This window comes from Coccinella septempunctata, chromosome 9, assembly GCF_907165205.1.
Source record: "Coccinella septempunctata chromosome 9, icCocSept1.1, whole genome shotgun sequence".
NCBI lineage: Eukaryota > Metazoa > Arthropoda > Insecta > Coleoptera > Coccinellidae > Coccinella > Coccinella septempunctata.
The window spans coordinates 12,361,228-12,382,989 of record NC_058197.1 but is presented as its reverse complement, the minus strand read 5'-3'; the positions used below and the strand labels follow the sequence as shown (position 1 = coordinate 12,382,989).

The following is a 21,762-nucleotide window of genomic DNA, read 5'->3' as shown; positions in this document are numbered from 1 at the left end:
TGAGTGAAAGTGTGAATTTATTTTTTACATATATATGGGAATTATTGGTTACATGGATATTAGTGCTTTATGATGAAGGGTTTTCCCAAATTGAATTGAAAAAATCAGCAAAGTACTGATGAAACGTCGACTAAGTTAAAAAAACAGTGTTTTCCTTCAGTCCTATAACCAATAATTCCCATAGGACATTATAATTATTTCTATTTTATTTTTTACATATATGCCCATACACTTTGATGTATATATCGACATTAGAATCATTTCTATTTTATTTTTTTCCTATGAAGTCCATACACTTTGATGTATATATGGACATTAGAATTATTTCTATTTTATTTTGTACTCATAAACCCATACACTTCGATGTATATTATATGGATATTAGAATTATTTCTATTTTATTTTTTACTTATAAACCCATACACTTTGATGTATATTATATGGACATTAGAATTATTTTTATTTTATTCTTTACATATAAGGCCATACACTGTGATGTATATATGATTTATTTATGAAGAAATATAGTTATATCATTGCCTACATATGTGTTTTTTTTATTCAAGTAATCAAGCTTCTGAGAACATTGGATTTGAAACAACTCGTACTGGAATGGTAATATAGCATCTTGACATGCTATATTAACTCATTCCAGTACGTTGTTTCAATCCCGAACTTCAAAAATCAAATCAAATGATTTTAAATAGGAAGCATTTCAAATTTTCCCGCTCATTTGTTTCGAATTCCGGCCGCAAGAGGGCGCTTTTATTTCGTCGAACCACCGCATGGGGGCGCTGAAGCTTGACCCCACTTCTTAGTAGGGGAGTTTCCCTTCTATATCGGTGTGTTCTGTGGTACAGAGTACAGAGTACCTACAGAGTACAGAGTACAGTGTGCAGAGTTAACTCCTAGGGTTCATTAACCTCCACCTCTAGAGCAAGTCATTCCTAAAATAGCGTGAACTCACCCCTGCACCTACTGCCAAATATCAAGTGAAATTGAAAATTTCCGATTTGCAGAACTGCAGAATAGATTTTCTGTTTATAACTAGGAAATTTCTCTATTATATTATAGGATATTGTTACGTAATTGCAAGTTTCGATATAGTTTCTACACAGTGACTGCTACATTTAAAGTGCAGTTGTACAATTTGAGCACGGCTTGCTGTACAGTTTTAGCACGTAACTGCTGCATTTGAAGTGCAGCTATCTGTGCAGTTTTTGAAAAGTGAATACTGCATTTAAAGTACAGCTTGCTGTACAGTTTTAGCACGCCACTGCTGCATTTGAAGTGCAGCTTGCTGTACAGTGATTGCAATACCATCGCTGTTTTTGAAGTGCAGCTGTGGCTGTATGTCGAATGCAGTTTGTACTGTACAATAACTGCACAGTCCACCGGGACATATACTTCCTTTTTTGTGCAGTTATTGCATTACCGTCACTGCAGTCAATTGAAGCAACGAAGTACAGTTTTTGTACAGTGACTGGATTTCAGTGTTTTCTGGGTACCTATCATAGATGATACCTATACATATCTGTGAAGCTGAAGGATTAACGTCAATGGAAATCTATGTGGAGAAATAATATAACTCGGTTATCGTGAATTGTTGTTAGATTAAGGAAGAATTCCTTTTTCCTTATATGGAGAAATATTCTCTTTTCTTGTGATGTGAGAAATTCACATCAATCACATTGAAAAATAGAATATTTCCGAAAAATTACAATATTGTACGTAAGGACAACACGTCGAAGTTAAAACTAGTCGAACTTCATTCACTTTCTGCTTTATTCGGATGATCCTGTTTGATTCAAATTGAATCTACAGGACCCCTATTCCCAAATGGTTGTTACGACCATGGTATTACCGTATTCGACGCATCCGCAGCACCAGCTACATCGTCTCGATCTATCGAGTTTTGCATTTTGTGCCTGTGGTGCTAAAATAGATGAAGTGGTCGACGGTAGATGAATTTAAAAACATTTTTATCGGGTGAAAGTTCATCCTAGCGAAAGTGTCGAGAATGTAATCTAGCGTCAGTTCAAATCCGAGCAGATAAGAGGAGGTGACTTATTAGGCTGTTAAGAGGACATAAATTGAAGTGACTCGCATGATCTTAAGGAATGAATTGACTTTATACAAAGGACCGATCATGGTTAGGTTATAAATTTCGGCGGTGTCAAGAATAGGGCCTTTCGGAACTCCGTCTAGTGTCATAAATAAAAGCTGACTGATTGTTTTGAGTTTGTGGAATTTTGACCTGAGTTCCGGTAGATCGGCGTTCCATTTGTGGGAAAAGAATCAGGTACTTATTAACACAGTCACCCATCCAGATACTTAACTCACATATTGCTGCTTTTGGCTACCTGAAGATTTTTTTTCCAAATATTTCTGAAAATACAGATACGATTTCGTTACAAAGTGGCACTTGGTTCCAAAATGACCTTTTGAAGGTTTGTGCCAAATTTGAGTGTCATCTGGCAAATAGTTGCTGATACACAATTTTTTTTTGGGAATTTTTATAGTGATGCTAATCACAGTTGTAGATTTTTTTTGTTTTCTATGATTTCATAGATAATTTGCGATAAACTTCGTATCGGTACTCGACAAGAAACAAATGAGATTCAATTCGATCAAATTGTATCGGTATTTTTTGAATATTGGAAAAAAAATTGAATACGCTTATAACTCCGATTCAGGCCATTAACAAACTTAATCGGCGCAGCTGGAACCTCAATTTACCATGACTCTATTGTTTGATAAGGGGATTGCATTTCACTGCGACCCTTGCATTTCATATCGAGGTCTATCTAGCTCAGTGGCGTAGGGCGATTTTATTTCTGTAATCTTCAACTAATTTTGATTTCATTTTCACGTAGAAAATTATTAAAATTGCTTTCAAATTGAAAGTTTGGTCGATTTTACTTTTCGCCTTTCCTATCTATTTGAAAAAATTGTTGAAAAAATTATAAACAAAAAATTCCAACTTGACAAAACAGTTTTCGGTCACGCAAATATCTTGAAAGGGTACGAGTGATCTCAACTTATCATAACCCTGAAAGCAAGGCGATACAGACTTTGCCTCCAGTGGAAACTCAGCTTTAGACCACCAGTGTCAGTTATATGGTCTCATTTTTAAAATTTGAATTTTAGAATGTGAAAAATACAGTAGTACAAGATTAATTTCATCCCTAGTTCTATTTTATAGGTTCATTTTCCAAAATAGGATCGTTTACCTTGCTTATGAATAAAAGTCTTCGAGAATCGTAGATGTGTATTTTTAAAATAGGTAGGAGTATAGGTAGTCAAATCTAGATTGATATAAGGTAGTGTTTTGGTCTGCTATGAATTGACCTTCAGACATAAAATTTTATCTGAACGATTAATTGATAACTTGACAATTAACAATAATTAATATGCAGGTTTCAAAATTCCTGCGAAATTCGATTGTAATTCTGAATTACAGATGATAAACAGTCCTTTGTTATCGATACCTACTTCATTTTTCCATTCATAAATTTCACATTCTCATTGGATTCAAGAGTCTCTCGATGATCCAATCACATACACTCAACATAAATCTTTATATGGACTGCAAAACAATGAGATGTGAAAAATAAAGAATACATTACCTATATTTCTGAAAATACGTAAAACTCTGCATGTATTTTGACACAATATATTTGAATTGAGTTGTGAAATTTCGATTTCCGTAAAAATGAAGAGTAAAAAATGTTTAAAGTTTATTCACTTGTTATTTTTCTCTAGCAGGTGTGGTAAAATCACACATGATGTGAAAGCAGAAATTAGAAGATTCATTACTTGCTTTCCACATAATTTACGACATGGTTTTTACTACCTGATTTATTATGAATAAATGAATTGAAAAACAAATTTAAGTGGTAAATTTGCACCTTATTAGGCCATTTACAGTCACTGTAATAATGTATTTACAAGTTTTGTATTGGTTCGGCAATTGCAACAAATTGGATATGGTAAACAGTAATAGATATTCGCAATATCCACTTCACCTTGAAAATTTCTCTGCGTCGTAAGTTTAGACTCACTGGTTTTCACATTTCTCGTCAGAAAAAAATTAAGATTTATTAAAGGAAATACGGAAAACGAGTCGTGTATTCTGAAGTATTGCAAATTTTCCATTGGAGTTTCAAAAATCCAGCTTCATTAATTTCAGTGAACTGAACCTAGGTGGTTTTGTCGGATAGCACTCTATAATTGTACCAAAATTGATTATTCTGTCTCTAAAAGTAGGTATTTATTGATTCTGCCTAGGTCGATCGTTCTTGAAGTGTTTTTCTGATGCGAATTGAACAAAGGAAAAAATCGAGAAATTGAGATTAGAAAGACGATATTAGATTATGCATAGTTTCAGTACGTCATACTTGTATGTTCTTCATGTTAATGCAACAATAATATTATCTCTCAATGAGTCATAACTAGGCCAAGTACCTACTATTACAATGGTGATGTTTCATACATAAATGAACACGACTGAAATAAAGAAATCAACCACAAAATTATGATAGGTGTGTATTTAATCCTATTTCCATTTTTGACAGTTGTCTTTTATCCGATTTTCTTTCAACTTGCCCTCTTCAATCAATTACATATTTGATTCTACATCGATTTATGGATATACAGGATTTCAGGTTCTTCGATTCGAATGTTTCTATTTGTTTTTCTTTATTTTACCCGTTTTTTTCTTATTTTACATATCCTACTATATTTTAGTTGATTTTTTAGTTCATAGTTTATTAGTCTCACTTGAGAATTTCCTATTTTCATAGGCGTTCTGGAACATAACTGAAACTTATCTTGCAATTCAAAATTATTATTGTTAGTTTATTTGCGGGATTAATTGAATTGAGATAAAAAGAGACCTTTTTAAGGGTCAAAATTCAGGGGCTGTTACTCACTCAACTGACCACATCAGATGTTATCGTCGATTTTGAGTGTTAGTCTTATCAGAATCCTATGACAAGTTCATGGCAAATTTATGCCGAGACCAAAAAATTAATCATTTTTAATTGAATACGAAATTTAATTTATTGAAAGTCAGATTGGGGTCAATTGAGTTATATCAAGTGTTATAATGATTTTTCTGATCCAAACATGAATGAATTCGAGATTAGCTCAGGTTAGTTGGGGTTTGAGGATGACATATTATCATGAAATATCATGAAATATTATCGTCTGTCGTGTGATAACATAATGATCACAGATTAGATGCGATTTTTGAAAAATCATATCTCATATTACGTCTTTTTCCGACCGTACAAATTTTGACCGATTGTAGAAATCATCAAGAGATATACTATACGCAAAACACAAAAATATAATGGGGAATTACAATTTCGAAGATTCGTTCTGCTGGTTTTTTTGTTCATTTTTATTTGATTATTTTTGATGAAAAATTGCAACGCTAAATTAATTTTTTTTCCGGAAAAATGTGGAAAGAATTTTCTTTTTCGTTTCCCAATGCTATATGATTGGCTTAGTGCAATGAACTAAATTTTTCATGAAATATCCTTGAACACCACATATCAATAGGAGGTCTGTAGCGGGAGAAAAAAGCCAGTGCAATTTTAATTGCACTTTCTTGTCATATGTATATGTATACAGGGTGAGTCTTTGACACGTACGAATATTTTAACAGAAGATTCTTGAGGTCAAAATAAACACTTTTTTATACATTTTTTCTGATTCGGCCCTGATAAAAAGATATAGCTATTTTAATGAGCTGTGCCCCCCAAGTAAAAACAAAATTTACCTTCAGAATAACTAGCTAAATCTGTGACACTACAAATCTGTTGATCTTAAACAGAGTTGTAATCAGCCAAAGTTCACAATATTTTGAATTTTACAGATACATCTTAATTTTTGAATTCCAAATTACTCGAAAACGGCGCATTATACAAGAAAATATGAAGAATACCCTTATTTTGCTAAACGTTTAAAAATATTCATTATTTAGCTTCCAACTTAGTTTCAAGAGTTAGGTTCTTTGAATTTTTGTTATTTTTATGGTACGCCATGGTCATTTAGAGAAAACTGGAAGACGTGGGTGATATCTTTTGTTCGAAAAAGATTCATCGTATAAATGAAAAAGTTCATTCGGAAATTCATTTCATTCGATATAACCGTTTGTGAGATAGAACTAAAAATAAATTTTTTATGGTTTTTCAATAGCCTGTATCATTTAAACTGAGGCCGATTCAGAAATAATGGTAAAGGAAAAAAGTGTTTCTATATTCACCTCAAAAATCTACTGTTAAAATTTGTACGAGTCAAAGACACACCCTGTATATGAAATGCAAGGCTTTTGAGAAAAATCCTAAAATTTGAGCGGAATTTTATACGAATCTCGAAAATTTCGCGTTTCATGAAAGAATTGCCCTAGATAAGAAAGTTTTTCACTTGAATGAAGGGTCTTTCTGGCTATTCAACAATTTTTGAGGAATTCAAATAGGTACGCGGTTAATTTTGTGGTGTTTTTGGCCTAATAAGAAGTGTCCATCGCCAAAATAGGAATCACTATGAGATTTTGCTTCCGGCAACACTCAAAAATAATTTTTGACCAAATTTTGTGTATATAATTATCATGAAGAAGTGACTCCTCGTTATAAAACATTTCAAGAACTATTCGAAATTGAAAATACAAAATACTCGAAACGTGTCGCACCTCAATTCAAGATAGGTATTCATAATATTCACTCCTTCATTATCATATAACAAATTTCGTGTGGTGAATAAAAAGTAGCCAGAATAAAATCCTTGAATTGTTCATTACCCTATATACGAAGTTAACGAACTCCATCCTACAATACAATCAATTGAGATGACTAAATCAAACGGAGATTATCAAAACTGATGCTGAGAGGAAAATAAAAAGATAGCTATTAAAATTGAGGTCTATTTCAGCGGACAACAATGCAGTTGCATGTCATTCCTTTGTTGAAAAAGATTATATTTATCATAAATTCGTTTCGAAACTATCCTAGGTACAAAGATTATTAGATATAGGTATACTGAGTGACGTTAAAATGAAAACATCCAGTTGAAGTGACATTTTAATTATAAGTGGTTGAAGGTAGTAGAAAGTATCATTATGACTACGCACATTTCTTTAGTAAGTACCACGAGTGTAATCCATTTCGTGAATATAATTTTTATCGTTTTATTCCTCCAAATTAGTCGATCGTAGCTGAAATTTGGTAGGAGTAATACCTGGTGAATCTCCATTCACTGAAGTGTAAAGACCAATGTAGTTAGGTAGTCATCTCTGTTCAAGAAAATCCTCATAAGTTTTACGAAAAAATCTGTACGATTTGTAGCAGCTACCTCAAAAGTAGTTCACCTTGTCGGAATTCAAACCTTCCGTCGAAGTCCAAACAACATTTTTAATGACCATAAATAATCATCATTTCTAGTGTTTTTATTTCACCTGAATTAAGACCTACCGCACCATAAAAATATTCGGAACAAGAGAATTAATTATCGATGTTTATATTTCAGGAGCGCACCGATGAGTTTCAGTAAACGACAATAATTATCGAGAAAACGTAGTTAGTTTGATTTCGTTCATACAGAACCGACAGTTGAGTGTCTGAGATGGGAGAGTTGGGAGCAAGACTCAACATCTACCAGAGGTTCACTTATGGAGTTGTGACCACGACTGAGAAATTTTTTTACAAGTGAGTATAATGCGTTGTCATCAGCTACCATCAAACCATACAAATTCAGGTTTTAGTGTCGAAGATACATCAGTTGAAAATATAGTATAGAGTACTATCTCTAGTGCATATCAATTCCAAGAATTTTTTTCAATTTCTCTTTTGGCGAGGAGATTTTTATCAAAAACTTATGTTTTGATGTGGATAGCACATCTCTATCAACTTCAACCTAGCCCTTGGTGTTTTTTATCTGCCTGTATTCTTGCATTCTTCTTGTTTCTGACTCTATTGTATTTTTGCTCGAATACAGGGTGTGTCTTTGACTGGTACAAGTATTTTAACAGTAGATGATTGAGGTCAAAAGAAACACTTCATGGCTAAACCATTTTTTCTGATTCAGCCCTGATAAAAAGATATTGCCAATTCAAGTTTTCATATTGAGCTGTGTCACCCCTGGTAAAACAAAACTGCTTCCAGAATAACAAGCTAAATCTGCGACACTACACATCTGTGGATCTTTTAAAAAGAGTTGCATTCAGTCAAAGTACCCAATTTTCCAAATATCACAGATATTTTCCATTTTTGAACATCGAATTACTAGAAAACGGCGCACTATATGAGAAAATATGAAGAATACTTTTATTATACAAAATAATATTCATTAGTTACAGTCAAATTTAGTTTCAAGAGTTGAGTTCTTGGAATTTTTGGTATGTAATGGTCATAATGAGAAACTGGGATGATATCTTGTGTTCGAAAAATATTAATCAAATAAATGAAAAACTATAGGCCGAAATTCATTTCATTCGATAAAACCGTTTGTGAGATAGACCTAAAAACAATATTTTTGTATGGTTTATCAACAGCCTGTATAAGTATTTCTTTTGACCTCAAGAATCTATTGTTAATAGTTGTAAGAGTCATAGACTCACCCTGTATAGGTACTTTGAATTGCTACACATATAAATTTTTTGGTTGACCAAGCTCAAAAATGCCGTCCTTGGCATCCTATGCAACCGCCTACCCTATAGAAAAGGCTCTGATGTGAAGGTGTTTTTACACTTCGATATAAAATTAATCATCGGATATTCTCAGCTCTCTCAAGATGGATTTTTAATTTCAGTTTGGGACTTAAAGTCGGAGCAAAACCAATTGAGACAATAGCGATTTGTTGGGTTTTGGTCATAGCATGCTCTCTGGGAGGGCTCAGATTCTACCAAGAAAAAAACCCAATGAAACTTTGGGTTCCACCTGACAGCCAGTTCGCCAAAGATTCAGAATGGCTAATGAAAACACTAGAGTTAGGTTTTAGACAAGAATTAATCATACTGACGGCACCCAACGTCCTAGTACCTGAAGTTATCAATGAGGTGAGTGTAAAAATATTTGCGAAATTGTGGTAAATAGGTTTGTTTTCATAATAAGAATGTCCATTGGGCATATGAACTTTCAAATTCTTGTCTGGATTACCGTGAAACACTAGCCTATTACTAAACAATTCTCTGGCAATTCTTAACCGTTTCCGCTGACACTCATTATCATTATTACACATTAATACACATCTCATTTGAAATGGTTAAAAATTAAATAATTACATAGAAGCCCAAGAAAATTGAACTTGAAAAAAAATTATACGATTTTTACAAAATGAGTTTTCTAATCACGACACGTGCTTCGCTATCTCAATAGCGAAAACGTGTCGTATAATCCGTTTCAACTTCAATTATGGTTTTTCATCAAGTATCGGCCACATCAATTCAATACATGGCCAAGGAAATATCGAACTTTGTTCGAAATTTCTAGGATTTTTTTATTCCTATAACTATTCGGCGGAAATCTAATGAAAATACAAACATGATTAAAAAGATTAAATGTGCATTGCTGCATATCCCGCCAATTATCGGCTCTTCTATTGACGCCAATTCAATTAAATGATTACGAACAGAAATAAATTACCATGTGGTCAGGGTTATCCTCAAGAAATCCCTCATCCAACTTTGAAACTCCTTTGTTATGCCGCATCGGAAATTGACTAATAAATAAAGCACTGATTTAATTCCGTTGTTAATATAATATAAAGGTTAAAGTTCAATTGATGATTTGGCTAGTTTTGAAATGTAATTATCGGTTAGTAATTTTTTCACTTTTACTACATATAAAGATTTCCTTAATATTATGAAGAACATGAGACGCCTGATATTTCAAGGGTTTGTCCTATGTAGGTTCTGATTGACGATTAGAAATTTTACTTGTTCCTCAATTTGTTACAAAATGTTTCGTTTTTACCTACAAGGTTATTATAACAATAATTGCGTGTACTGGTGTACTTACCAAAAAAGAAATGAGGAAAGCACTTATGTGATATCAGGAGATTTAGCGAAGTTCTTCAAATTCATAACCTACGTGGTCACCCATCCAGGTAACGACTTGACCAAAGCTGCTTTGACTATCCGAATATTTCTAAAAAAAAACATTCCACCGAGTTATAAACTGAAACTCTGCTCTAAAATAACGTTTTGAAGGTTTCTTTGAATCTTAGACGCATATCTGGCATCATTTCCTTCTTTTACTGCCCTACTTTCAGCGTTTATTTTACGATATAAAGTAAAAAAAATCAATTCTATTTACAGCTCTTAGAGATACATGAAAGAGTTGGAAAAATCAAAACACCCGGAAACATAACATGGGACGATATATGCTTCAAGTAAGTACTCATCTCCACAACGTCCTGATAGCATGTTGGATGATTGTTTTCCATTTTTGCAGGATTCCAAAAGTCGACAAGGCAATGGCAAAGATGTTGGCCAGGGAAACGGAAAATGGCAGTCAGGATCTGACAGCGACTATGGACATAACTATGTTGTGTTCATTCCTGGAAGCCATACCACTGGGCTGCTTCCAACAGAGCCTACTCGAATTGTGGAATTACAACAGGAACGAAATACAGAAGCTTACCACCGAATCTATCATACATAGGATCAACAACCACCAAGAAATGTAAGAATTTTTCAGGAAGCTACATACTGGGCACTTTTAAAATCTTGGCAACGAAAGGGCAAATACTCTTGCTAAAGATGGTTGTAAGACCTCCTTTTTTTTAGGGAGCTTGTTGTGGGCACAAATTCCCACCATCTACAATTTAAAAACGCTCATGTTTCAAGCCAATATAATTGTTCTCAGAATATTTCAGGTTGTATATGGGACATCTCAAAAACTACACAGGACTCCTTAGTGGTATTCAGAAAAACGAGACTGGTCATATAATTGCAGCAAGTGCCTTACAGAATATATGGATGACGAAGGTGAATTTTTCTGCCGTTGACATGGACAAAGTTGGGAATATTGCTGGTACAGCTGACTGGGTGAGTGGGTAGATAATATTTGCAATGCAGAACTTAAAAAACAAGTTAAAGGCAAAAATGTTTCGATATTATTACAAAGTGTATCAATCTTCTGCTTGAATTAAGACCAAGACACATGGTAGTATATTTTTATAAAAGAATAATTCTTGAAAATCACTGATCTTAGAGAACAAAAAAAGATCAGAATAATTGTACCTACATATATTAACATAATAATCAACTTCGAATTCTTGCTTAATTGATTTCTCGTTATATTTCTCCACGCAGGCTTCTGAAGAATCCTTAGAATGGGAATTGGAGTACGAAAACGTGATCAAAGAATCGTCAAAAAACCTTTCTGATGAAATGAAATTGTACTATATTTCAGGAAGAACGTAAGTAAGTGTGAATTCATAAAATAAGATTATATTTAATGTTTTCTGCATCCTGTCCTTTTTTATCACTCGTCTGCGATATATGAGGAGGTTGCACCATTTCTGAACCAGAATTTGGATGAATACATGGGCGTAGATAGGTAGGGGCTAGGGTGAGCACTCCCCTTCGTAGAATTCTTGCTTCCCAATCACTTATTCTGAATTCGACTGAATTTTCGCGCGAGTAATCATGAAGCAAATGTATACCCATGTATTTGTTAAGGGAGCAGCGCTTTTTTAAAGCATTACTTCAGATGGAGATGCGTTGACTTTTGAGCGTTGGACGCTTCTTTTGAAATTCCTCAATTTGCTAGGGTGGTCTTTGATACTAGCGGTGTAAAGTTGAGGAAATTAAATCAAAACATCCGACAAAAGTTGACGAATGTAAGGGTTCTTCCAGAAATTATGAAGGATGGCGTGATTAAGTAGAAACATCCTTCGTTATGCAGCCTCTTCATATAATCTAACTCAGTCAATAGACAATGTTTTTAATCGCTTATAAAAGTACGATTTCATAAAATTTGTCGGTATTTTCAGGTTTGGTGATGTTACTAGCAAATCCATGTTTCAAGATATGGATAAGATCCTCATTGGTGGTTTCATAATGGCAATATACGTAGTTTTCGTAATCTCAAAGTTCAACATGATTGAAATGAGGGTGAGTTCGAGTGTTTTTCTCCGTATTTTCCATAAAGGGCAACGTCGAAGCTCCTGAATTTTAAATAGCTGTAATTTATTTATTGTTATTTCAAATCTCAATGATTGGACTTTATTTTCAGGTAGGTTTGGCTGGGGTTGGTCTACTAAGTGTAGGGATGTCTTTCATAGTAGGCTGTGGACTCTGTTTCTTGATTGGTATACCATATGGCCCCGTGCACACCTCTCTCCCATTTCTATTGATGGGTTTAGGTAATTGAAAATTACAACTACAACTGATTCCAAATTTAAAAAATTCAATCCACAGGTGTCGACGATATGTTTGTTATCATGGCGTGCTTCGATGAACTCAGTGAAGATCAGAAGAAACTGCCCATTCCTGACGTACTGGGGTTGATGTTGAAACACGCTGGCGTGTCCATTACCATCACTTCCGTAACTGATATCATTGCTTTCTTGATTGGATCTTCAACTGTAAGGGTCGCAACGTTTTCTGAATTTTTTCCAAATCGCATTTTTGCAGGTGATCCCCAATTTGCAGTCCTACTGTATTTATGCCGCTGTTTGCGTCCTGATGACCTTCGTATTTGCCGTAACTTTCTTTTGTGCTGGCTTTGCGCTGGATCAGAAGAGAATTGCTGCAGGTAAAAACGGAATTATACCTTGTATAACACACGAGAAGTACAAACCCAACGAATGTAGCAGAAAACAAATTTCAAACAGAGTTTTCCACTTTATATTCGACCGAATACTATTATGGACCCCAGTTAAGGTGAAACACCAATGATTGTAAGATCCAAGTATTACAATTTTGATATTCTAGGTGGCTGTGATATTGCTGACTACATGCCTAGCAGTAATAAGCATAAATAATTGCTTCAAATTGGAACAGAGGTTCGATCCCCACTGGTTTGTGCCTAAGACCTCTGAACTACACACTTATTTTCAAAAGAGGGCTGAATTATACCCGAATTACGGATTTGAGGGTGGTGTTTATATGGGCGCAATCAACTACACTCATGAAATACCGAAAATAAGGGAAATTGTGGAGAATATGAGATTGAAATCAGATGTGATTGCTGGAGTTTCAGATTGGCTAACACCTTTCAGGGATTTTGTGAAGAGGACTTATGTCACAGGTAATTCTATCCCTCTATTCACTCCTAAATACTTTTAGAGAGTATTAGACCTAACCAGTCTGATTGAAAAGAAATAGAAGAATAGAAGAACAATATGAATAATGAAATCAATTCAATCATCTAAACTTTCAGATATATATGAAGAACCCATAGACGAAGTCCATTTCAATCTGTACTTATCGAAGTTTTTAATAAACCCCCAATACGCCAAATACCAATCGAATTTTCAATTTGAAACACCCCTAGAATGTGGGATTCCAGCTCCAAAAATAAAGGTGAGTAAATGACTAATAAACAAGTTATTTAAACGTTAATGTTTTTGAAATTTTTAATAACTTCAGATGGCTTATATAGCCTTCAACTTTCCAACGTTTGAGGGCCCTTCAGAGTACCTTCCAGCTATGCACAAAGTTAGAGAGATAGCTGAGAGTGCCAATTTTACAACTGGCGATAGATTTTGCACCACATGGTCGGTTGTATTTGCTACGTGGGTGACTGATGAGGTGAGTTCTCGCCATTACACTTTTATTAGTTTGACAGTCATGTTTTTGACAGATTCGCCATGTAAATCTCCATTTTTAGGTGATAGATATCGAAGTTTTGAGGAATCTTCAACTAGCGCTGCTCTCAGTTATGATCTGTACGCTATTACTGGTGGCAGATATCCAAACGTGCTTTTGGATATTTATCTGTGTCCTACTGTCAATGGTCAATGTTTGCGGGTTTATGCAGATGTGGGGGTTGACGATAGACCTTGTATCTTGCATTGGCCTCGAGCTAGCCATTGGTCTTTGCGTAGATTACGCCACGCACATAGGACACACCTTCTTGACTGTTAATGGTTCAAGAAGAGAGAGAGCAGTCAGAACCATGACCAGTATAGGGAGCGCTGTTGTGTATGGAGGGCTTTCCACACTTATTGGAGTACTGATGCTCAGTTTTTCGGATGCCTACATATTCCAGGCCTTCTTTAAGGTAATAATAATATAAAGAAAACTACTGGAGAGTTGGAGTACCAACTCCCAAATATAAATAATAATTTCGCTCTGACATATTTCATTTTTAGATATTTTTCCTTGTGATAAGTTTCGGACTTTATCACGGAGTCATTGTGATGCCAGTCATACTTAGCATAGTCGGACCTCAACCTTACTCCAATCTACACAAAAAGAAGCACCAAGTCGCAATGGAAGAAATGAAATGCATGAAGCCAAATACGAGGGAAAATACTGAAAATGATAGTTGATTGATCGAATCTGTGATCATGGCTGAGCCATCACTGAATGTGATAATATTTTTTACTTAGAATTAGATTCATATCAAGAGATTATAAGAGCAACTCTACACAACAGAGTAAAAGCACAAAATTGATATTCTCTTTATAGATCATATTTCAATTTCACACGAGAAAGTAAATGAAACTGTACTTATTCTTAAAGAATTACTTTTTGATTATTGAAGATTTACCTTTCTCATTAATCTTTTTCGTTTAAATCCAAGCAATCCCTACAGAATATTTAATTCCACTTTTGTTACCAATAAAAATGGGAAATTGTCCCTATTTTGACTGATTTTGTCATACTTCATTAGGCAGTACTTCAAATGATTATTTATCATGGAATCTTATGCCACTATCCTGCCTCTGATTGAAAACTACTTAATTACTCCTCAACAATTTGGTAGATCAGATTACATCCCTTAATTAGTTGATTGTTGATCTATTGTACTCAATTTGTTCATGAGAATATGAAGATGTGAAATACTTGCATATTTTTTGTATAAAGAATCATAAACAAAACATTTGGTCATGTTTTTAATCTTTATTAGCTTTTAAATGAAAATTAAAAATTTCTCATATTGGTTTTTTTTGGGCCAACAGCTGGAGTAATAAAACAATGTTATATCTATTAAGTTTCATACCTGAAAAATGTTAATCTCTCATGAAGTGAGTATCATGAACACTGTAACTTAAGCAATAAAAATTTCTTAGTTTTCATTTCAATTGCTTTCTTCCTCATCACTGAAATATGCACTTTTCTTAATCCTTTTCCTTGGCGTTTCTACACTGTCACCATCCTTGTAATTTCCAGTTGCAACTCTTAATCTGTACTCTTCCAGTTCAATCTTTTCTTGCTGGAAATCCAATTTTTGTTAATATATATGTGCTCAAATTTTTTTCTAAGTAAAAGGATGCATGAACTAGTACTTACTTCTAATGCTATCGCTGCACTCAAAGTCTCACCATCATCCTCAAATTCTTCATCATCCAGATTGGAATTTGACCATTGTTGTTCCTTTTCACTTTGGTTTTTCCTCTTTCTTTTCCTAACTTTTTTTGGTGGTGGTTCCCTTTCACCAAGTAAATTTTTACTGCATTTGTAGCTCAAATGACCATATTCTCCACACTCGTAGCATCTTGTTTTATCTGGATACTCCTTAAATAAAAGTTATAATCAGTTGATAGTTCGAAAAAATTCCACAATACCTACCTTTCGTCTTATAAATTCAGTGGTCCTCAAATTATCTTTGGCTATACTTGCTTTGAGAGTTCTACCTGACATCTGAAAAAACGAGTATTTAGAGAGTGAATAAATAAAACATCACCTTTCCAATTATACCTCAGTACCGTCAACACACTTCACGCATTCTCTTGCATCTTCTGGTTTCAAGAATAATATAAAAGCTACTCCTTTGCTTTTTCTACTTATCTTTTCTTTCATCACCGTTACTCTGAAATGGAAATATTGATTCATAACTTCCTTCAGAAATTAAGTTTACCAACACTCACTTGACGATTTTACCATACTTCTCATATAATTGATGGAGATCGTTGTTCTTGAGAGCATACGGTAAATTAGATATATAAACAGTACTTTTACTAGGACATATACCACCACTCATTGTAAAAAAGTTATAATTACTCTGGAAATTAAAATGTGAAAAGCTTCTGCTTATTTACTTTTTACTTTCGTTTGGTTAGGTTATGTTTGACAGATAGGTATTTGAACTATTTTCCATTCTTTATCTTGTACTCTTTGATCAATGGCAGTAGTTCCATCAAATCATTTGGTGAGGTTAGCTGTCTGACGTTTTTGTGTTTGTAAATTAAATCAATGCCAGTGCATAAAGTAAGTCAAAAAAGGGTCTGTTCTGTGTGCCAGTGTTGATCGAATTTGGAATCCAAATTCGAATTATCAAGAAGGAAAAAAATGTCCTCTGCGTTTTAGCATGCAGGACAGGTTTAGGTGGACGAAACGTTTATTAGTTGCTGCATTATTTTTGATTTTTATACTTGTATGTCGCCAAGTGTTTGAGGAGAATTTTTACTTCAAACCCTTCACTGCTAGCAATTTATAGGACCGAAAATGAAACATAAGGTTTCATATTTCTTCAATCCAGATGTGGGTAATTTCCATTATGGCACTGGACACCCCATGAAACCTCATAGGCTATCGGTCATACACAGTTTAGTTCTAAATTACGGCTTACACAAACACATGTCTATATACAGGCCTTATAAGGCAAGTGCACATGATATGTGTAGATTTCACTCCGACGAATATATTGGTGAGTTTTAATCCTGTCATTTTCCGCATAATATTTCAATCTTCCCTTACTTTAGACTTTCTGCAAAGGGTAACGCCACAAAACATACAAGCTTTCACAAAACACTTGAGCCACTTTAATGTAGGGGATGATTGTCCAGTTTTCCATGGACTATTTGATTTCTGTTCCATGTATACAGGAGCATCTCTTGAAGGAGCTATGAAGTTAAATAATAAGGACTGTGATATCGCCATAAATTGGTCAGGTAATAATCTGATAAACTGGAAATGATAAACTCAGATGGAGAAATTAAAACTGAATTATTTTTGTTTAGGGGGGCTACATCATGCTAAGAAATTTGAGGCTTCAGGATTCTGTTATGTGAATGATATTGTGATAGGAATTTTAGAACTTCTCAAATATCACCCTAGAGTTCTGTATATCGATATTGATGTCCATCATGGTGATGGGGTACAAGAGGCTTTTTATTTGACTGATAGAGTTATGACAGTTAGTTTTCATAAATATGGAAACTACTTCTTCCCAGGTTCGTGAAAGTTTTCAATTATGAAATCATAATTGAATATTAGTTTTGTATAATTTTTTCTGTTTTCATTTGAAAATATATTTTCAAGGTACTGGAGATATGTATGAAATTGGAGCAGAAAGTGGAAGATATTATTCTGTCAATGTACCCTTGAAGGAAGGCATTGACGATCAGAGTTACTGGATGGTGTTCAAACCTGTCATATCGAATGTGATGGAATTTTATCAACCAACGGCTATAGTTCTTCAGTGTGGTGCTGATTCTCTAGCGAACGATCGGTAAAACAATCCTATTGTTTGCATATCGAAGCTCTGATTACATTTCTCATTTCAGTTTAGGCTGCTTTTCTCTGAGTACAAAAGGGCACGGAGAATGTGTCAAATTTGTCAAGAACCTCAACGTCCCCACTTTGGTAGTCGGGGGCGGCGGTTATACATTGAGGAATGTAGCTAGATGCTGGACCTATGAGACTTCTTTACTGGTAGAAGAACAAATTTCGAACGAATTGCCATTCACAGAGTACCTCGAATTTTTCGCTCCAGACTTTACACTCCATCCGGAAGTGGTGACAAGGACAGAAAATGCTAATAGTCGACAGTATCTGGAAGCCATAACCAAGTAATATTTCAAATTAAGGTTCATGCAGTTTTTTCAATCTAATCTTTCAGGTTCACTTACGACAACTTGAAAATGTGTCAGCACTCTCCGAGCGTACAAATGCACGATGTACCGGGCGATGCAATCCTGAAGGATGAAAAGGTGAAGGAAGAGGACGATCCAGATGTGAGGATCAGTCAGGAGCTCGAAGATAAGATGGTCGAGCCCAAAAACGAATTTTACGATGGAGATAAAGATAACGATAAAGACGAAGCGATGGAAACTTGATTTTCGATATCGTTATGCAAAGATTTTAGATTAATTTACTGCGGTTCAATTTTAAATAAGATTTTTTTATGTCAATTTTAATGTTAATAGTCCTTGTATCAAATCAATAAATTATGCGAATTCTTATGGAGGTTGAAGTATTTTTTATTGCTGAAGGTTTATATGTGAAGGGGAAATGAAATAAGAGTAATATTAACAAACTTGAAATATTTATTGGGCTTATTTACATTTATCTTCAGTCTTAAGCACTTAAAATAGCGAAACTTCAATTTATTTACGAATTTCCATCAAAAACTCAATTGATGATTGAGGAAAATTCTAAACATTCCCAAAAATCGCTAAGACAAAGTATGTACAAAAAAGTGTATTTTAAAATACAAATCAATATTTTGACGGTCACATCAAACAATTCATTTTACCCTTATGAAGAATACAAAGCAATATTTTTGATAGAAATTGATAAGGAAGAACTACTTCAAATTAGAACTCAGCTCAACTCAATACAATCCTCGTTAATGATTAAATGAGTCCATTTGGGTAATAAGTCAAGTGAAATGAGCAGCAGTATCACAGTTGTTGGAAGGAAAAAGTGAAAGAAAACCAGAACAATTTCACAACTATGCCAAATCTTCAAGGTACACTTCAGTCTTCATCAGTGTAATCCTCTTCATCTGTTTGCTCTTCATCGTCTGTAAAATCGACTTGTTGGAGGGAAGTCTCGTATTCAAGAACTTCTTCATCGCTCAAGTGCGAATTGCCCTCAATAAACGATGCAAACCTCTTGACGTCTTTCAATTTCAATGCAGTCTTCCACTGATTACATTCAGGGCTTAGGCAGTATTTTCTCAGTTCTTCTAAGCTCTTGTTAGTTTCTCTAACACCTTGTGCATAATATTCATCGTTGGTTAACAGTTTTACTTTTGGGGGAAACTTTCTCTTCAAGTAATTCCTTGGTTTGGACAACCATCTACTAGGGGTATTGTGATATATCAGTAGCACAATTATTTGGGCAACAGAAGCCTCTTGAAACTGACTACTCAGATATATGGATAGCAAGCCTATTGCTTGTAGAGACCACCTAATGATACTCCGAGTTCTTTCATCTTTAATTGGTCCATATCTGTAGCAGACTATAAAACTAATGACTCCCGAAAAAATTGTGTAATACACAACATATTCTCTGTACATCACAAAAATTGTCCTTAAATTATCCTTAATCAATTGTAGAAGGTATAAGCTTACTGTCCACCCTGTAGCAAATACTCCATACATTATGGATTTCCTTGGGAACAATTTGCTTAGGAAATATATTAGAAAAAGAAAAGAAGCTATTATTCCTATGCTTATACCCGATATATAGTAGAAAAGCACGTTTTGGCAAAGCTTGGCAGCTGATAGATAAATTAAAATACCAACAACCAACATTAAAACTTTCCAATAATCTATATGTAGCACTCGGAGTCTCACTATGTAATTTTCATTGCTATGTATTCCTATACAACTCTGATTGAAGGGATCTAGTTTCATATTTTTACTTTTCCATGAGAATAAGCTTATACTCCAACTGAAACGATGAGCTTCATAGTCTTGCAATACGATTTCTGGGGTCGGACCATCGTACTGTGTGTAATCCTCTGAATCTGAGTCGATTTGCAGAAATATACTCTGCCATATATAAAGAATACTTTTGGGTTTACCCTCGTAACAGTAGATGCGAAACCTTTTTGATTGTGTGAATGGTTTTGGATTAAACTGAAGCTCTTCATTTGGAACAAGATAATTCACCACTTGCGATCTGACTTCGGTAGTTAATGAAGAAGGAATAAAATAAAATGAAATTAAAACGCCGACAGGGATGTAAAAATTCATGGCTTGGTATAATATCATAATTCACAATTATGCGCTTAAAAACTATTTATCGGCATTTTTTGATTCTCAAGAATTGAGGTTAGAATACAAACGACCGTTGAAGGTTTGGTATATTTGAACTACTCGGCATGGCACGTTCACTTTCCTCTTTGCTGTCTAGCCCGCTCACTACGTATAATATAAAAGACTATAAACAGTCGTTTATGCTCATTAGAATGGGATTATCTATCGATTCTGAGAATTACTGATGAAAAATATCTACAGAAAATTGAACAATTCTTGTAATATTGAAAAAATTTCTGCAGCGCCATCTAATCAGCTATCTCCTATACTTACACATAAAAGTTTACAAATGAAGTCACAAGGTGCCGTTAGTAAGATATAAATTCGAATAATTTTGGAAGGTTCATAGGGGAACTACCGGAGAGGAACCCGTAAGGTGTCGCCAGAAAAATATAAACGGTGGAAGATGGAACTATTGTTGAGAACATTGATTTTGGCCGAACTGAGAACTGAAGCAGTTTTCTGTTTACTTCAGCGGGGATTGTAAGAATTGATTTCCATGAAAATTGAATTCGGTAATCTTTCCCTACCTAGTGTATTGTTGGAACACTGCAATTTTAGCACGATTTTGGGGAGGACGCGCATTGCTCAGGTCTTCACTTACTCTATGTTCCCAAACAAAAAACAATAAAGAAACCTAAATAGATCTATACAATACAGGGTGAGTCTTTGACTAGAACAAATATTTTAACGGTACATTCTTGAGGTCGAAAGAAACACTTTTTTCTCATACCATTTCTTCCGATTCGGCCTGATAAAAAGATATAGCCATTTTAAAGTTTCCATATGTCCTGAGCCACCCCTGGAAAAACAAAATTACCATCACAATAACTAGCTTAATCTGTAACACTACAAATCTGGTGGATCTTTTAAACAGAGTTGCATTCAGCCAAAGTACCCAATTTTTCAAATTTCACACATACTATTTAATTTTTGGACATCAAATTACTCGAAAACAGCGCATTATACGAGAAAATATGAAGAATATTTTTATTTTACAAAACTTTCAAACATTCATCAGATAGAGTCCGACTTAGTTTCAAGAGTTGGGTTTTTTGAATTTTTGGTATTTTTATATGGTACCTAATGGTCATAATGAGAAAACTGGAAGACGTGGGTGATACCTTGTGTTCGAAAAAGATTCATCAAGTAAATGAAAAACTGTATTCCGAAATTCATTTCATTCGATAAAACCGTTTGTGAGTAAAAATTACATTTTTTATGTTTTTTCAACATCCTGTATCTTTAAAAGCCGATTCGGAAAAAATGGCAAAGGAAAAAAGTGTTTCTTTTGACCATAAGAATCTACTGTCAAAATATTCGTACGAGTCAAGACTCACCCTGTATACAGGTCGTCATTGAGACACTATAGATTGGGGAATTAAGAGGATACGCCAATAATTATCTTAGTGAAGAAATTCTGAATAAAAATAAGCTGCTAATTTTGCGATTTTTCTCGAAGAATTAGACTCAGTAAAAGAATTTTCGCTTAAATTTTAGTTTTCCATTATGTTGAGTATATTTTTAGAAATCAGAAAAGAAAATTTCAAGTCGATTGATATTTATAAGTTAGCTCTACTATGAGCTGGA

General features: G+C 34.3%; 4 protein-coding genes across 5 annotated transcripts; 2 read left to right on the top strand and 2 right to left on the bottom strand.

Moving 5' to 3' along the window:
- Positions 1-1,914: 1,914 nt before the first annotated feature.
- On the top strand, positions 1,915-15,258 carry LOC123320103 (protein patched homolog 1-like). 2 transcript variants are annotated; one of them, XM_044907281.1, is made up of 16 exons: positions 1,915-2,302; positions 7,534-7,712; positions 8,815-9,061; positions 10,322-10,395; positions 10,458-10,688; positions 10,882-11,053; positions 11,321-11,427; positions 12,004-12,124; positions 12,246-12,375; positions 12,431-12,597; positions 12,647-12,895; positions 12,947-13,262; positions 13,395-13,537; positions 13,604-13,765; positions 13,845-14,237; positions 14,329-15,258. In XM_044907281.1, exons 2-16 carry the CDS (start codon positions 7,630-7,632, stop codon positions 14,506-14,508), a joined length of 2,775 nt encoding a protein of 924 aa, XP_044763216.1. In that variant the 5' UTR covers positions 1,915-2,302; positions 7,534-7,629; the 3' UTR covers positions 14,509-15,258. The 2 variants fall into 2 exon arrangements, with proteins under 2 accessions (XP_044763216.1, XP_044763217.1); XM_044907282.1 differs by lacking the exon at positions 1,915-2,302 and adding an exon at positions 7,034-7,147.
- On the bottom strand, positions 15,063-16,243 carry LOC123320104 (zinc finger CCHC-type and RNA-binding motif-containing protein 1-like). The gene is made up of 5 exons (XM_044907283.1): positions 16,051-16,243; positions 15,881-15,992; positions 15,752-15,823; positions 15,473-15,697; positions 15,063-15,395 (listed from the first exon to the last, which is right to left on the bottom strand). Exons 1-5 carry the CDS (start codon positions 16,161-16,163, stop codon positions 15,261-15,263), a joined length of 657 nt encoding a protein of 218 aa, XP_044763218.1. The 5' UTR covers positions 16,164-16,243; the 3' UTR covers positions 15,063-15,260.
- Positions 16,244-16,423: 180 nt separating this feature from the next.
- Positions 16,424-18,370, top strand: LOC123320350 (histone deacetylase 3). Its single transcript, XM_044907648.1, has 6 exons — positions 16,424-16,829; positions 16,885-17,073; positions 17,143-17,355; positions 17,444-17,633; positions 17,689-17,973; positions 18,024-18,370. The coding sequence occupies exons 1-6, from the start codon at positions 16,628-16,630 to the stop codon at positions 18,238-18,240; spliced, it is 1,296 nt and encodes a 431-aa protein (XP_044763583.1). The 5' UTR covers positions 16,424-16,627; the 3' UTR covers positions 18,241-18,370.
- Positions 18,371-18,430: 60 nt separating this feature from the next.
- Positions 18,431-20,206, bottom strand: LOC123320351 (nuclear envelope integral membrane protein 1). Its single transcript, XM_044907649.1, has one exon. The coding sequence runs from the start codon at positions 20,125-20,127 to the stop codon at positions 18,883-18,885; it is 1,245 nt and encodes a 414-aa protein (XP_044763584.1). The 5' UTR covers positions 20,128-20,206; the 3' UTR covers positions 18,431-18,882.
- Between the last annotated feature and the right edge of the window lie 1,556 nt (positions 20,207-21,762).